General features: G+C 44.7%; 1 protein-coding gene across 5 annotated transcripts in view; it reads left to right on the top strand.

Moving 5' to 3' along the window:
• The window catches only part of SLC7A3 (solute carrier family 7 member 3), a 123,537-nt gene extending 112,155 nt beyond the window's left edge, over positions 1–11,382 (top strand). Inside the window, exons 1-12 of one of the 5 annotated variants that reach the window (XM_038587647.1) lie at positions 4,983–5,776; positions 6,759–7,158; positions 7,616–7,774; positions 7,949–8,126; positions 8,330–8,442; positions 8,569–8,791; positions 8,966–9,105; positions 9,211–9,313; positions 9,556–9,716; positions 9,826–9,992; positions 10,750–10,858; positions 10,998–11,382. In XM_038587647.1, the coding sequence (XP_038443575.1) occupies positions 6,789–7,158; positions 7,616–7,774; positions 7,949–8,126; positions 8,330–8,442; positions 8,569–8,791; positions 8,966–9,105; positions 9,211–9,313; positions 9,556–9,716; positions 9,826–9,992; positions 10,750–10,858; positions 10,998–11,128 (1,854 nt within the window). In that variant the 5' untranslated portion in view covers positions 4,983–5,776; positions 6,759–6,788 and the 3' untranslated portion in view covers positions 11,129–11,382. Of the gene's footprint in view, positions 1–4,982; positions 5,777–5,877; positions 6,186–6,758; positions 7,159–7,615; positions 7,775–7,948; positions 8,127–8,329; positions 8,443–8,568; positions 8,792–8,965; positions 9,106–9,210; positions 9,314–9,555; positions 9,717–9,825; positions 9,993–10,749; positions 10,859–10,997 lie in introns of those variants that run through there. The other 4 variants (XM_038587649.1, XM_038587648.1, XM_038587651.1 and 1 more) reach the window with 4 other exon arrangements.
• The last annotated feature ends 5,713 nt before the right edge of the window (positions 11,383–17,095 follow it).

Raw genomic sequence — 17,095 nt, 5'->3', positions numbered from 1 at the left:
TACTGAGCCAACTGGGAGCCTCTGAATTGTGTACTTTAAAGGGGGGAATTTTATGGTATATAGATTTTATATCAACAAAAGAGTACATACTGTATGATTCCATTTACATCAGGTACTGAAACAGGTTAAAGTCTATTCTGTTAGAAGTCAGGACAGAAGTCACTCTTGTTAGAAGGGGAATAGTAACTGGAAGGAAGCAGGAAGGGGATTTCTTGGGGACTGATAATTTTTGTTTCTTTTATTTTTTTAAGGTTTTTAAAATTTATTCATGAGAGACATGGAGAGAGAGGCAGAGACATAGACATAGGAAGAGGCAGGCTCCTTGCAGGGAGCTGGATGTGGGACTTGATTCCCGGACCAATATCATGCCCTGAGCCAAAGGCAGGTGCTCAACCACTGAACCACCCAGGTACTCCTAATGTTTTGTTTCTTGATGTGGTTGCTGCTATGTGTGTGTTCATTTTGTGAACATTTATTGAACTGTTTATTAATTATACACGATGAATTTCTACTTTGATTAGCAAATAACTTTAAACAATGATAGCTATGCTGTGGAAATTGTGGTAAAGCTGGTTTACTCTACTATGACTGATAGCACTGTAAATTGATTTAAAAATTTTCCTTTGGAACACCTGGGTGGCTCAGCAGTTGGGCATCTGCCTTCGGCTCAGGACATGGTCCTGGAGTTCCAGGATGAGTTCTGCATTGGGCTCCCTGTGGGGAGCCTGCTTCTCCCTCTGCCAATGTCTCTGTCTTCTCTCTGTGTATCTCATGAGTAAATAAATGAAAATCTTCTTAAAAAAATTTCCTTTGGTGAAGCATTGTAACAAGTATCAAAGTTTATAAATATCTTCATTATCTTTGACTCAATAATCCCACTCCTGGGAACAAAGCCTAAGAAAGTAATTCTATTAAATAGGAACATCATGGGTTTTTTTCTTTTTGAGACATTGTGTGAATGATGTTTCGTAGAATAAAGGAAAACTGGAAACAACCTGAATAAATGTTTAAATGGTTACATAAATAATGTTGCATAATGCTATGGAATATTTTTAAAAATATTTATTTATTTGAGAGAGCACACTTGTGCATGTGTACATGCAAAAGTGGGGGGAGGGGCAGATGGAGAGTGGGAGAGAGGATCTCAAGCAGGCTCCTAGCTGAATGCAAAGCCTGAGGTGGGGCTCAATATCACTACCCCAAGATCTTGACCTGAGCCAAAACCAAGAGTTGTATGCTCAACCAAATGAGCCACTCAGTTGCCAGTGCTACGGAATATTACACAACTACCAACAATGATAATTCTGAACAGTATAATTCTGAACAATGATAATTCTGGGGATCCCTGGGTGGCGCAGCGGTTTGGCGCCTGCCTTTGGCCCAGGGCGCGATCCTGGAGACCCGGGATCGAATCCCACATCGGGCTCCCTGCATGGAGCCTGCATCTCCCTCTGCCTATGTCTCTGCCTCTCTCTCTCTCTCTCTGTGTGACTATCATGAATAAATAAATAAAATCTTTAAAAAAAAAAATGATAATTCTGAACAGTAGTAGTAATTTGAGAAAATATTTGATCATGAAAAAAAGAGAGTGCAAAACTATATGCTAATTGAATATAGACAAAGACCATAACAGAACATGCTGAAACCCACATAGTTGGTTTGTTAGGAATTATGGGTAACTTTTTTGCAGGTTTCATTAATGTTAAGTTGTTTGATAATAAAAACAAAAACTTTAGTGTTTGGAGGCATCTGGCTGGCTCAATCAGTAGACTCTTTTTTTTTTTTTTTCAATCAGTAGACTCTTGACCTCAGGGTGGTGAGTTTAAGTCCCACATTGGACATAGAGCTTACTTAAAAAAAATTAGTGTTTGTACGTGGCCATTGTACCACAGAAAAGAGATATTGAAAGAGGAAGTCCATAATGATTGAGGGCACTATGGAACTTCTGGAAAAATAAAAGCTGAGTGAGGAAATGTGGTTGAATCCTACAAATTTGTGAAAGGGATGAATAGGTCAATGGGGATAGTTGTTCACAAAATCTGGGAATGCTGGAATTGGAGGTCACCACCTAATGCTTCTAAGTCATTGGCCAAATTTTTATTGAATAATTGAGTACACTGTTCGACTTGAGTGTGAGTTTATGACCAAGGATAAGAATTACTATTTACATATTGGATAATTCATTTATGACACCCTTTACTCCAAGGGGGAGCCATCTATTACCCAATCTTATCTTCCATTGCTGCCTAACACTACACTTGCTAAGCTCATCTCTGTATGGGCCCCTGACTACTTCATGCCTCTTTGTAGGTCCAGAGCTCATCTACTCTTCATTCTTCAAGGCACAGCCTGAGTTCCTTGCCAACCACTTCTTAACCCCTTACAAACTAAGAAAGCTTCTTTCTATATTCCACTGTGTACTGATGTCCTTTTCCTGAATATTTAAAACATCAGTTTGTCAATCTCATAATCGAATCAGTCAGCTAATCTAAGCAACCAAATGATTATTATACCCACTAATATATTATTCTAAGTATGTGTCCAGTTTTCACTGAACACTTCCCTTGTACCAGGCAGGAAAAGTTGACTTCATAATTTCACCTAAATATCACGACAACCCCGTGAAATATGTATATTATATCCAGAAACTGAGACTCAGATTTTAGATGATTTGTTCAAGGCCACAGTGGATAAGCTGGGAATTTAACCTGGTCTAACTCTGAAGACTGCACTCCCAACCACTATGTAATACTATTTAAAAAATATTATTTATTTTAAAGAGAAAGAGGGTAGGGGGAAGGGTGAAGGGTGAGGGAGAGGGACAAGCCAATTCTGTGCTGACTGTGGAGCCCTATGTGGAACTGGATCCTAGGACTCTGAGATCATGACCTGAGCTGAAATCAAGAGGCAGTTGCTCAACTGACTGAGCCACCTGGGTGCCCCAGTGTATTACTGTTTTAATTGAATTGTGTTTTCTTTCTCTAACTAGGTTTTTTTTTTAAGATTTTATTTTTTTAAAGTAATCTCTATGCCTTAAACGCACAACTCTGAAATCAAAAGTCACATGCTCTACTGACTAAGCCAGCCAGGTACCTACTCCCTAACTAGATTTTTAAGACTAGGAAGACAAAGATTTCATTTTGGTTCCTTTGTAATCTTGTCATTGCTATACTAGCTGCTATACACATAAACAGTGCTCAATGAATACTTACAGAATGCCAAAATGGAGCTGTAGATAGCTGAAAATACTAATTACTTTTAAAAGGATTTAGATTTTAGTTAGATACATGGGTGCCATATTCATAATATATGATTTAAAGGAAATAAGAATATTTGGGTCCATTTTTTAAATTTTATTTTTATTTATTTTTTATTTATTTTTTATTTTTTTTTGGGGTCCATTTTTAATACTTGAGATGTCTTGATGAAGGAGAACCACACCTTCACAACTCTTATTGCTCCATTATGATTAAGAACCGATTGAGGGCAGCCCAGGTGGCTCAGAGGTTTAGCGCTGCCTTAGGCCCTGGGCGTGATCTGGAGTCCCGGGATCGAGTCCCATGTCGGGCTCCCTGCATGGAGCCTGCTTCTCCCTCTGCCTCTCTCTCTCTCTCTGTGTGTGTGTGTGTCTGTGTGTAAGTGTGTTTGTCATGAATAAATAAATAAAATCTGGGATGCCTGGGTGGCTCAGCGGTTGGGCACCTGCTTTGGCTCAGGTAGTGATCCCCGGATCTGGGATCGAGTCCCGCATGGGGTTCCCTGCGAGGAGCCTGCTTCTCCCTCTGCCTATGTCTCTGCCTCTCCTCTCAATCTGTGTCTCTTATGAATAAATAAATCTTTTAAAAAAATGAAACTTTCGATGGACACCGAGGCTCCTTCCACAGTTTGGCTATTGTGTACATTGCTGCTATAAACACTGGGGTGCAGGTGTCCCGGCGTTTCATTGCATCTGTATCTTTGAGGTAAGATGAATGGATAAAGAAGATGTGGTTTATGTATACAATGGAATATTACTCAGCCATTAGAAATGACAAATACCCACCATTTGCGTCAACGTGGATGGAACTGGAGGGTATTATGCTGAGTGAAGTCAATCAGAGAAGGACAAACATTATATGTTCTCATTTATTTGGGGAATATAAATAATAGTGAAAGGGAATAGAAGGGAAGGGAGAAGAAATGGGTAGGAAATATCAGAAAGGGAGACAGAACACAAAGACTCCTAACTCTGGGAAACGAACTAGGGGTGGTGGAAGGGGAGGAGGGGGGGGTGGGGGGGAATGGGTGACGGGCACTGAGGGAGGCACTTGACGGGATGAGCACTGGGTGTTATTCTGTATGTTGGCAAATTGAACACCAATAAAAAATAAATAAATAAAAAAATTAAAAAAAAATAAAATCTTAAAAAAAAAAAAGAACCGATTGAGTTGGATGGAATTATGGGTTTGACATCCAACTCTGATCATTCTTTGGTTCTAAAGCATCTTTTCTGTTTCCCAGAAATTCTCAGCCTAAAAGGGCTGGTCCCAATGCTGGTGCTTCTCCCTGTTTTGCTTGCTGTCACGCCTCCTCTTCTTGTGCATTTAATTATTTATTACTTTTATGTGTTTATTTGAGAGATTGAGAGAGATGGGGGAGGAGGAGCTGGCGGAGAGGGACAGCAGACTCCATGCTGAGTGCAGAGTCCCAGGTGGAGCTCAATCCCAGGACCCTGAGATCATGACCAGAGGGGAAACCAATAGTCCCATGCTTAACTGAGTGAGCCACCCAGATGCCCCTCTTCTTGTGCATTTAAATGAAGTAGGCCACCTATAGGAAGCAGGCATCAAAGTCCAATAGGCCAGGTTTATCAGTAAGATGGTCAACAAATTATTATGGTGTGATGTCAGGTAAGTCATGCCTGAGCCTCAGTTTACTCATCAGGAAGATGGAATTAAATACACCTCTTCCTCCAATAATTCAACATTGTTACAGTTCCAGATTTAATAGTTCAACTGGGACTAAGCTAGAGAGTCTGTGGCCTAAAATCCTAAATGGGATGAATTTTCTGTGGTGGCTGAAATCATCTCCATTCCCTTGCTGACTGCAATTGAAATACCCGCAGTTGAGGGTGAGAGCTGAGCAATCGGAGGCAGACAGCTGCCCATAATCTGGTATGGTCCTTGGGAAGGATTTCTGGGGTGAGGGAACCTCGTGTAGAAAAAACAAGCAAAGAAAGGCTGAAGGGAGAGTGAGTTGGAGACTTCCTGTGCGGTTTCCTCCTCCACTTCTCCCCCCTCCCCCACCGCCGCCAATCACAAATTCTGACCATTAAGGCACAAAGGTAGAAAATCCCATGGGGTCTCGGGCCTGGAAGCCTCTCATTGTCCGGCTCTGACTATAAGCTCGCAGAATGGGAAAAGCCTCCCCCCACCCAACCCTCGCTTTCTTGCTCCTTGCCACGCTGGGCTGGCTGTTGCAAGTGGGAAGCAGTCTCAGGCTGCACGCAATCCTTTTTGCAAAGCCGAGGAATGAGTGAATGAGAGAGGGAGCGAGAGAGACAGAGACAGAGACAGAGACAGAGTGTGTGGTGTAGGGAGGATTGGGGGTGGGATTCCATGACGTTACCGGCTCCGCCTCCTGGTGTATATAAGGGGGCGCTTGGCGCGCAACGACCCCAAGCCGCAGCTTTGAAGCCTGAGCAGCCGAAGTCCGTACCCCCAACCCAACTCGTTTAACTCAGCCTCACCCACCCCAATCTGAGACTCTCCTCTCCTTGGGCTTCCACAGCTCTCCGGTAAGCCTTGGGGGCCGACACGTGTGTCGGAAGGGGACTGCGAGGGTCTGGGCAATACCTAGGATTCTCTGGCAACCATAGCATGCAGTTGCATCAATGCGGCCGTGACCTGTTGCTGGGCAAGACCCCGTCCCCAGGAGCCAAGGTTCCCGTCTCCACCTCAGCCCCAGACCGTTTCTAGATGAATCTGGGAGCTGAGTTGGGGGGCATAGGGTGGAACCCCTCTCTGTTGCAAGCAATTTCGGGCTGCTCTGGGGCCCCTCTCGGGGTGCATCTCCAAATCTTTAGATGCCGAAGCCCCGCCCCACTGTTGATTCTTGCTGGTCAGCCTAGCAAAGCGGGAGGAATTGGGGGAACATTTGCTCACTCCCCTAGGCGACAGTAGCCTGTTATACGCGGTGTCGGCTTGGTGAGTAGGGATGGATTTGAGTCGTTCTCACTTTTGATCTGCGGTGGAGGTCGGTTCCCCCTCCTCTCCCTCCCGGCAATCTAAGAACCTTGCCTATTAAGTAGCCCTTGGGGTAAGCACCGAAAAGGAACACGGATAGTGAGAAGGGGGTTCTGCCCAGAGTTGCTGGCCGCACCTGGGGTGAGTTCTGTTTAATTCCCAAGGAGCTACAGGCCAGGGACCGGCACAGATTAAGTTCCATGATTCCTGTGAGGGTTGGGGTCTAGGATAAACCCGAGTTTCCCCCTCACAGAAAGAGACTGATACTGACTGAGCACTCGGGAGGTGCCAGTACTGTAGGGGGCTTTCACCTGTCTCTCTGCAATTAGTCCTCCAAACCTGTGAGGTACTCTTATTCCTACTTGTTAAGGAAGAAACTGAGGTTAGGGGAAGACACTTGCCTTTGTCCCTTCAATATCCTCCCCATCCCCCCATCAATCCTTTGCTTGGTGGAGTGGGTATTGTAATGCACTCTTAAGAGCTTAGGGATAATGAGCCCTATTGAAGGGCTTTTTTTTGTCTTGTTTTCACCAGATCCTAGAATCCTCTTCAATTCCAGCTAGAATGCTGTGGCAGGCACTTCGCAGATTTGGTCAAAAGCTGGTACGCAGACGTGCACTGGAGCCAGGCATGGCTGAGACTCGCCTTGCCAGATGCCTGAGCACTCTGGATTTAGTGGCCCTGGGTGTGGGCAGCACATTGGGTGCAGGTGTGTATGTCCTGGCTGGTGAGGTGGCCAAAGATAAAGCAGGACCATCCATTGTGATCTGCTTTTTGGTGGCCGCTTTATCTTCTGTGTTGGCTGGACTGTGCTATGCTGAGTTTGGTGCCCGAGTCCCCCGTTCTGGTTCTGCATATCTCTACAGCTATGTCACAGTGGGTGAACTCTGGGCCTTCACCACTGGCTGGAACCTCATCCTCTCCTATGTTATCGGTGAGACGCTGGGGCAGGGTGGAAAATGTACAGCCAATGAAGGGGCTTTGAGTCAGGAAATCTGGACACTGTGGTGAAGTGATAAATTCGTTAACATTTATAGGACTTCAATATCCCTAAATGTGTCTGTGTGTTGGGGGGCTGGCTGGGAGGGTTGAAGATGTGGAGAAACTTTTCATTTCTCCTTATCTCTGTCCTGGTGTCCTAAGTTGACTGGTTTTGGTTTTTCAAAAGTAAGAATAGGGGCACCTGGCTGGCTCAGTTGGTGGAGCATGCAGCTCTTGATCTTCCAGTTGTGAGTTCAAGTCCCACATTTGGGTGTAAAGGCTCCTTAAAAAAAAAAAAAAAAAGTAAGAATAGGTGAAAACAGAAGGGATTATTTGTGTGACTGGTTTGGGGGAGCGAGGAGGGGAGGAGAAGGAAATTTGACCCCATGTTTCTTCCTCTGCTCCACCAGGGACAGCCAGTGTGGCCCGGGCCTGGAGCTCGGCGTTTGACAACCTGATTGGGAACCACATCTCTCAGACCCTGCAGGGGAGCATCTCATTGCATGTTCCCCATGTCCTCGCAGAATATCCAGACTTCTTTGCTATGGGGCTTGTGTTGTTGCTCACCGGTGAGGGAAGAGACAGGGCTAATGGTGGGGGCAGGGCTAGGCTAGGAAGGACCAAGGCGGTGGAGGTGATAATGGTGAGAAAGAAGAGAAGCTGGGGAGAAAAGGTGTGCTCAGAGGTGGGGAAACAACGCTTGAACTGAGGACTTTGAGTCCTGACTGCTTCTTTTCCTGCAGGATTGCTGGCTTTGGGAGCTAGTGAATCAGCCCTGGTTACCAAAGTGTTCACAGTGGTGAACCTTTTGGTTCTTGGTTTTGTCATCATCTCTGGCTTCATTAAGGGGGACCTTCACAATTGGAAACTCACAGAAGGGGACTACAAACTGACTGTGGCTGGACTCAATGACACCTATAGGTTAGGTTCACTCTGGAGATGGCAGAGCTGGGAGCGTGATGGGGAGCTCTGGGGGGGGTGTCTGTGCTAAGGGCTTCAGGATTGGGTTGGGGAGGAATGGGTGTCGAGGTCTTGAAAGGCCTGCCTGAGTAGTTTGGCATTAGAGAAAAGACAGAGTTTGCTGAGCTCACCTTTACCTTTTCCATCCCTTTCTTCCACTTCAGCCTGGGCCCTCTGGGCTCTGGAGGATTTGTGCCTTTCGGCTTTGAGGGGATTCTCCGTGGAGCAGCTACCTGTTTCTATGCGTTTGTTGGTTTCGACTGTATTGCTACCACTGGTAACAGTCATTCTGGTTCAGTCTGGGGCTGGGGTATATAGTGTATATCCAAGTGGCATGCAGATTGAGGGTGGTGGAGGAGCAGGCCTGCTTTCCTCATTTGGAAACTTGTGCCCCTTCCTGCAGGTGAAGAAGCTCAGAATCCCCAGCATTCCATCCCTGTGGGCATTGTCGTTTCACTGTTTGTCTGCTTTTTGGCATATTTTGGTGTCTCTTCGGCCCTTACGCTTATGATGCCTTACTACCAGCTTCAACCGGAGAGCCCCCTGCCTGAAGCATTTCTCTATACGGGATGGGCCCCTGCCCGCTATGTTGTGGCTCTTGGATCCCTCTGTGCTCTTTCTACCAGGTCAGTGTCGGACTTCTGTTCTCCTCTGCTGTCAGAGTCTCAGGCTTCAGCATTCAGTACTTGAGAATACCCCTTAAAAGGACTGTGAGGAGAAGGTGGAGACTCCTTAACCTCACAGGCACAGGGACAGAGATTGCAGTGAATTCATGCCACTCTGGCCATTCCTTTCTCCAGCCTCTTAGGTTCTATGTTCCCCATGCCTCGGGTGATCTATGCAATGGCAGAGGATGGCCTCCTGTTCCGTGTCCTTGCCAGAGTCCACACGGGTACACACACCCCCATCGTGGCCACTGTGGTCTCTGGCATTATTGCAGGTAAAGGAAAAAAATCCTCTTTGCCCTTCTCTGTTTTTTTTCATCAGTTCCCTTAACTTTGCTCTTCCCTCCTCTCATTTCTTGTTTCCCACCCATCAATTTCAGCATTCATGGCGTTCCTCTTTGAACTCACTGATCTTGTGGACCTTATGTCGATTGGGACCCTACTTGCCTACTCCCTGGTGGCTATTTGTGTTCTCATCCTCAGGTGAGACTCCCTCTGTGAACTAAGATTGGAGGTTCTCTTCTTGGATGATGAATAATGGGGATCTGCTCCTCCTCCTTCCTCCGCCTTCCTTATCCTGACTCTCCTTGAGGAGCATGGCTTACCCCTCCCTGCCAAGAAGAGCTTGTACCCTTAATGACTATGAGGAAGGTTAAGGTGCATGGCAGGAGATGCTAAAGCAGTTAAGGGTTGCTCTTAATCCTGTCTTCTTCCTCATGCCTCAGGTATCAGCCTGAGCTGAAGAATGAAGAGGATGAAGTGGAGCTGCAAGAAGAGAACATGGCTGGAGCAGAAAAGCTGACCCTACAGGGGCTGTTCTGTCCACTCAGCTCCATCCCTACTCCACTCTCTGGCCAAGTTGTCTATGTCTGTTCCTCATTGGTTGGTGAGCAATGGCTTTTTTCCTCTGGGGTCACTTTGAATTGGGGTGCCTAATGTCTTCACATGTTGGTCTCAAGAGTTGGTTTTGATGTTTCTCAACTTGACCCCTGAAGCTCTGCTGCTGACTCTTCTTTGCCTGGTGCTGGCCCAGTGGCCAATTCCACTGGTTTCTGGAGACCCAGTGTGGACTGTAGTGGTTGTGCTGCTCCTGATGCTCGTTACTGGGATCACTGGGGTCATCTGGAGACAGCCACAGAGTTCTACTCCCTTGCACTTTAAGGTAAATGACCTCTTTCTCTCCACCCACCCAACCATCTCAGAAGAATAAGCTCCAGATGCTTTGTGGCCTAATAAGGTTCATAAGTGGGGATCCCTGGGTGGCCCAGCGGTTTGGTGCCTGCCTTTGGCCCAGGGCACGATCCTGGAGTCCCAGGATCGAGTCCCACGTTGGGCTCCCGGCATGGAGCCCGCTTCTCCCTTCTCCTGTGTCTCTGCCTCTCTCTCAATCTCTGTGTCTATCATGAATAAATAAATAAATAAATCTTTAAAAAAAATAAGGTTCATAAATATTCTCTAATTGACCAAGAAAGGAAAGATACAGGAGATACCTAGGCCAAAGACTTCTTTCTTCTCTCCCCTCCGTAGTTCCTTTCTTTTTTTTTTTTTAATTTTTTTTATTTATTTATGATAGTCACAGAGAGAGAGAGAGAGGCAGAGACACAGGCAGAGGGAGAAGCAGGCTCCATGCACCGGGAGCCCGACGTGGGATTCGATCCCGGGTCTCCAGGATCGCGCCCTGGGCCAAAGGCAGGCGCCAAACCGCTGCGCCACCCAGGGATCCCTCCGTAGTTCCTTTCTAATTCAATTTCCCCCAACTGTATTCTTGGAGTCTTCCTCTATAAGGCACATTAAATGAGTGGGCCCTGAAAAATACAAGATGAGTGGGAGTTGGACCCTCCCTTTCCTGGCCTGAGTAAGTTAGGGATCTCTTTTTCCATCACTACATGGTATATACAAAGATTTTGCTTTGTTCCCAGGTACCTGCTTTGCCTCTCCTCCCTCTAATGAGCATCTTTGTGAATGTTTACCTTATGATGCAGATGACAGCTGGCACCTGGGCCCGATTTGGGGTCTGGATGCTGATTGGTAGGTATCCACTTGGGAAGAGTAGTCCTCTTGGGTTCCTGTCCCAATTCTTTTCCCTTTTCTTCTCATGTAGAGGGACCTATTAAGCCTTTACAGATCACTATTTCCCTACCTCACAGCAGCTTCTTTTCCTCACTAGGGTTTGCTATCTACTTTGGCTATGGGATCCAGCACAGCTTGGAAGAAGTTAAGAGTGACCAAGCCCCACTCAAGTGTAGGGCCAAAACTGTAGACCTTGATCTCAGCAATGCCTGTACACATTCGATTTGACGTCATCATGCCTGAATGCTGTCTGGTTCCCCTGCGCAGTAATGGAGAGTACCTTTGAGCACAGGAGAAGCTAGGGCTCCCATGGGATGTCAGTGGGGGAATGCTAATAGAGCTCTGTATTTATTGTGGAGTGAAGGATGTGTCTTTGCTGTTCCTCATCCCTTTTATTTTTTTCTTAGTGGTCTACTTTTCACTTGTGTCTGTAGCTGCTTACTGGCTTTTACAAACTTATTAAAAGAAACTATAAAAAAAAACTATGTCTTGTTCTTTGCTTGCTAGAAATGATGTGGAGCCTGACTTTCAGTGTGGAGAGCTTCAGATAAGTGTCCTGTGTTTGCTGTAGTCATGGCAAAAGTATCTGTTCTGCCTGTGTTTCTTGTTGGCTCAGGGTTTGAGGAGGGTAGGGTGACCACTGGTCAAGTCTAGTCACACTTGAACGATCTTAAGATAGGTTTCCCTCTTACTATACTGCAGGTTAGATTCTGAATAAGTAGGACAGCAACACTTGTCTTTGGGATTTGGGGGTGGACTCTGATCTCAACACTGGTATTGGTCAGAACCTACACTGAGACCATTGTCTTGTGTTCCACTCCTAGTTGGATGAGACCCAGACTCTTGTGACTGCCTGGGTAACAAATTTTGGCTAGGGTATTTAGCACTGCTGGGAGGAGGGGTGGGTAAAAGTGGGGTTTGATAAAGAACTGTATACGTTATACATATGATTGCTGTAGAAGTAGTAAGGGAACAGAGGTCAGAGGTTTGCTCAGACCAAGAATTATTCATCCATTTATTCAACAACTATGTGGAGCTCCTATTAAAATTCTAGGCCCTGTGCTGGGCGCTAGGGATACAAATGCACATAAAACATGGTCCCCCCCCCAAAAAAAACAAAACAAAAACAAACAAACAAAAAAAGACATGGTCCCTGCCCTCAAGGAACTCATAATCACGTGGAGGGGGGCGGACAAGCAGGTAACCACGAAACAATGTGACTTACACCAGGGCTGGAGTAAGTGCTAATTGCTACAGGAACACAAAGAAGGACATGCTCAACCTGAGTCTTGAATAGGTGTTCCTGAAATGGACTGAGGGGAAGGCTTGTTTGTCAGGGAAGAGTGTGCACAAAGCCATGAAGTATGAAAAAGCATTGTATTTGGAAGTATGGCCTGTAGTTGAGTGCAGCTGGAGGGTAGCCTATATAGGGTTGTGAAATACAACAGGGACCTTAATGAATGGCTCTGCACATCCTACCAAGGAAATCCAGATGTTATCTTTATAAATGTTGTGTGTGTAGAGGGAAGGGAGTGGGGCAGATTTATGAAGGATTCTAAGTTAGGAAGAGGATTGGATTTGTTAGTCTGGCAGTAGCAAAGGAGGGTGGCTTGGAAGAAGCTGGGAGAAGCTAGAGCAGTGAGGTAATAGTTACCATTTAATCATTGTGTGACATTGCTAGTAGTAATTAGGAGGACATTGTGATCATTTGGGCAAAATATTTCCAGATTCTTGGTCAGTTGGATGTAGGCGGTAAGGAAGAAGTGGATGACTTAGATGTCTGCATGAAACTTCTGATTGAATGATTGCATTATTAACCAAGAGAGGAAAAGAGGAGTAGCATATTGGGGGAAAGACAAATTCAGATCCAGATATGCTAATTTGTAAACATAAATGAATTTAGCTTCATATAGGTGAAGATATGGAATTAACAACTAGAACTTTTTTTAAGATTTTATTTATTTATTCATGAGAGACACAGAGAAAGAGGCAGAGACACAGGCAGAGGGAGAAGCAAGCTCCACGCAGGGAGCCTGACCTGGGACTAGATCCTGGGTCTCCAGGATCAGGCCCTGGACTGAAGGTGGCGCTAAACCGCTGAGCCACCCGGGCTGCCCAACAATTAGAACTTAGTTAGGCTAGAAGTCCAGGGTAGAGTTAAAGATTTGGGGGCCATCAACTCAGAGGACACATGTATGTGTAAGCAAATTGTGGGTGTGCCTGGCTGGCTTAGTTGGTAGAGGATGCGAATCTTGATCTTGGGGTTGTGATTTTTGAGCCCCAGGTTAGGTTTAGAGATTACTTAAGGGACACCTGGGTGGCTCAGTCAAGTGTCTGTCTTCTGTTTGAATCATAATCCCTGGGTGCTGGGATCGAGCCCCATGTTGGGCTCCCTGCTCAGTGGGGAGCCTGCTTCTCTCCCTCTACCACTCCCCCTAGCTCGTGCTCTCTTTTTTTCTCTCTCTCTCTGAAATAAATAAAATCTTTAAAAAACCCTATCATAAAGAATATAATTTTTTAAAAGATTTTATTTATTTATTCATGAGAGACACACACACACAGAGAGGCAGAGACACAGGCAGAGGGAGAAGCAGGCTCCATGCAGGGAGCCTGATGTGGGACTCGAGCCCAGGCCTCCAGGATCATCATGCCCTGGGCTGAAGGCGGCGCTAAACCGCTGAGCTGCCTGGGCTGCCCAAGAATATAATTTTTTTATATACAAAGAGCTCTTACAAATCAATAAGGTGAATAGCCTAATAAATGAATAAAGGATCTAAGTAGTTTTCAGAAAAAAATCTAGAACACCAACAAATATTGATACTCAACCTCAAAGAAATGCAAATCAAAACAATGAGATCTCAGTTCTTAATTTTTTTTTCAGTTCTTAATTTATAGACCAGCAAAATGATTTTTTTTTAAGATTTAAGTAATCTTTACACTCAACATGGGCCTTGAACCCATAGCCCCAAGATCAAGAGTTATGTGCTCTACTGATTGAGCCAGCCAGGTACCTCTCAGCAAAACAAATTTCAATGACTAGGTGTTGGCAAATATGAGGGGAAACAGGCAGTCTTATGTATTTTTTTCTTTTTTTTAATTTTTATTTATTTATGACAGTCACACACACAGAGAGAGAGAGAGAGGCAGAGACACAGGCAGAGGGAGAAGCAGGCTCCATGCACCGGGAGCCTGACGTGGGATTCGATCCCGGGTCTCCAGGATCGCGCCCTGGGCCAAAGGCAGGCGCCAAACCCCTGCGCCACCCAGGGATCCCTGTATTTTCTTTTCTTTTTAAGATTTTATTTATTCACAAGAGACACAGAAAGAGAGAGGCAGAGACACAGGCAGAAGGAGAAGCAGCCTCCATGCAGGGAGCCCGATGTGGGACTTGTTCCCGGGACCCAGGGATCACGCCCTGAGCCAAAGGCAGACGCTTAACCGCTAAGCCACCCAGGCGTCCCTCCCTGGCAGTCTACTGTATGATAGGGATGTATATTTTTGTAACTTTTGTGGAGAGTAATTTGATAATAGAAGAATCAGAAACCTTCCTTTTGATCTGACAATTCCACTTCTAGGAATTTTAAAACTCACTTTTATAAGGATATTTACTGTGATATTATAATACAATAAAACTTAGAAGCTACCTGGTGTGCATCAGTAAGGAACTGGTTAAGTTACATTAATTCAGTGGAGGGGCAGCCCCGGTGGCTTAGCGGTTTAGTGCCCGCCTTTGGCCCAGGGCCTGATCCTGGAGACCGGGATCAAGTCCCACGTCGGGCTCCCTGCATGGAGCCTGCTTCTCCCTCTGCCTGTGTCTCTGCCTCTCTCTCTCTCTCTGTGTGTCTCTCATGCATAAATAAATAAAATCTTTAAAAAAAATTCAGTGGAATATATATAGATCCAGTAACAAAATGAGATACAATTATATGTGCCAAGAGGTGATATAGAAAACTCTCCAAAATATACTATTAGGTAGGAACAAAACAAATGGAACAAAAACCCCAAGGTGCAGAACATTTATTTCGGTGAAAGAACAAAAGAGGATATATTTATACATAATTTTTTTTCTGGAAAAATATACAGGAACCTTAACCTCTGGTTTTTGTATTGTACTTTTTTCAGTTTTCTTTTTTAAAAAATATTTTATTGGGCACTTGGGTGGTTCAGTGGTTGAGTGACTGCCTTAGGCTCAGGTCGTGATTGCAGAGTCCTGGGATCGAGTCCTGCATCAGGCTCCCCGCGTGGAGCCTGCTTCTCCTTCTGCCTATGTCTCTGCCTCTCTGTGTCTCTCATGAATAAATAAATAAAATCTTTTAAAAATTAAAAAATATATTTTATTTATTTATTTGAATGAGAGAGGGTGTGTGAACACAAGTGGGGTGAGGGGCAGTGGGAGAAGCAGACTCCCCCACTGAGCAGGAAGCCTGCCCTGGGGCTTGAACCCAAGATCATGACCTGAGCTGAAGGCAGATGCTCAACCGACTGAGCCACCAAGGCGTAGCCTTTTTCAGTTTTATTAACCATGTACAAACGTTACTTTTTTCATTCCTTTTATAATCATCATAGCAGTAAAAGATTGGGGGAACTCTAATATTTAAGGGATGAAGGAAGAAGAGTGCACAAGAGATGAAGGAGGAATGAGTGAAGAGACAGGACAGTGATGTGGAAGTCCAGGGAAGAAAGAACTTTTCAGGAACAGTCAACAATGCCAAATGCTGCCTTAGAGAGCCAAGTTTAATAAGATAAGGACAGAAAAGGTTTCATTGGTTTTGTCAGTTAGTAGGTATTTGATCATTTCAAGAGTAGTTTTGATCAGATGGTGGGAGTGGAGGTTATATTGCAGTGGGTTGAGTAAATGGAGGGTGAGGAAGTGTATTACAGCATTTCAAGCCAACAGACAAAGGGAGTTGAGAGGTTTTTGGTTTTTTAAGATGGGCCATTGTATTTTTATGCTTAAAGAAGATTGTCAATGGACAAAGTGAATAAATTTTGGTATTACTGTTTAAATAAAACATTTATGAAGGATGGACTGGTTCTCTGATTTGGTTTTCTAGTCTTTCTTTACTCAGTGCAATGTTTCCCAGACTTCAGACTTTCAGGAATGTTTCTCTATTTGTGTGGTTCCTGTAATGTTAAAATAAACACGTTTTAAAGCTTAAATGCACTTGTTTTCTTTATTTATAAACTTTTATTTAAGTAATCTCTACACCTAATCCCAAAGTCAAGAGTCGCACACTCTTCTGACTTAGCCAGCCAGGTGTCCCAATACACTTTTAAAAAAATATTTTATTTATTTATCCCCCATGGGGAGCCTGATGTGAGACTAAATTCCAGGACCCTGGGATTACACCCTGAGCCAAAGGCTCACTCACTGCCACCCAGGTGCCCCCCAATATACTTATTTTAAAAGGAAAGCAGTTTTACCACTATCACATATGGAAAGCAAAGTATTTCTCTAATACACATTAAAGTAAATATCCAACTATTAAAATGTTTGGCTGTGTACCAAATAATCCTTAAATACCATTTAGCTTTCCATGGTTTCATTTAGTCTCCCCCCTGCGCCCCATCACCCACAGTCTCAAGCAAATAGTCCTCCTGAGGTATAGTCAGAAGGTCAATGGTAGCTTAACGCTACATCACAGTGCCTAGGTCATTCACCTCACTTGATTTTATGTAGGCATTTTATTTTCTCACATCACAAGAAGAAGGGAGACTTACAGTAATAAGATCTTTTGAGAGAGTCCACATTCACGTAACTTAGAGTATATTGTTATAATTGTTCTATTTTGTTATTGTTAATCTCTTACTGTGCCTAATTTATACATAAACTTTATCACAGGTATGTATGTATAGGAAAAAACAGTATATATAGTGTTCAGTACTATTTGTGGTTTCAGGCATTTACTGGGTTCTTGGAACATATCCTCTGTGGATAAGGTTGGGGGGGGGGACTATTCTATAATGCACTTTGGGCATAGTTAGGCAGTTAGTGAATAATGTCTTTAGGATGCTATGCTTGGGGGCACCTGGGTGGCTCAGTTAGTTAAGCGTCTGCCTTTGGCTCAGGTCATGATCCCGGGGTCCTGGATCAGTCCGCATCAGGCTCCCTGCTCAGCAGAGTTCCTGCTTCTCCCTCTGACTCTCCCCCACTGCTCATGTTCGTGCTCTCTATCTCAAATAAATACAGTTTTT

Source organism: Canis lupus, chromosome X (assembly GCF_011100685.1).
Source record: "Canis lupus familiaris isolate Mischka breed German Shepherd chromosome X, alternate assembly UU_Cfam_GSD_1.0, whole genome shotgun sequence".
Taxonomy (NCBI): domain Eukaryota; kingdom Metazoa; phylum Chordata; class Mammalia; order Carnivora; family Canidae; genus Canis; species Canis lupus.
The sequence above is the reverse complement of the archived record's forward strand: the minus strand, read 5'-3'. Positions and strand labels throughout refer to the sequence as shown.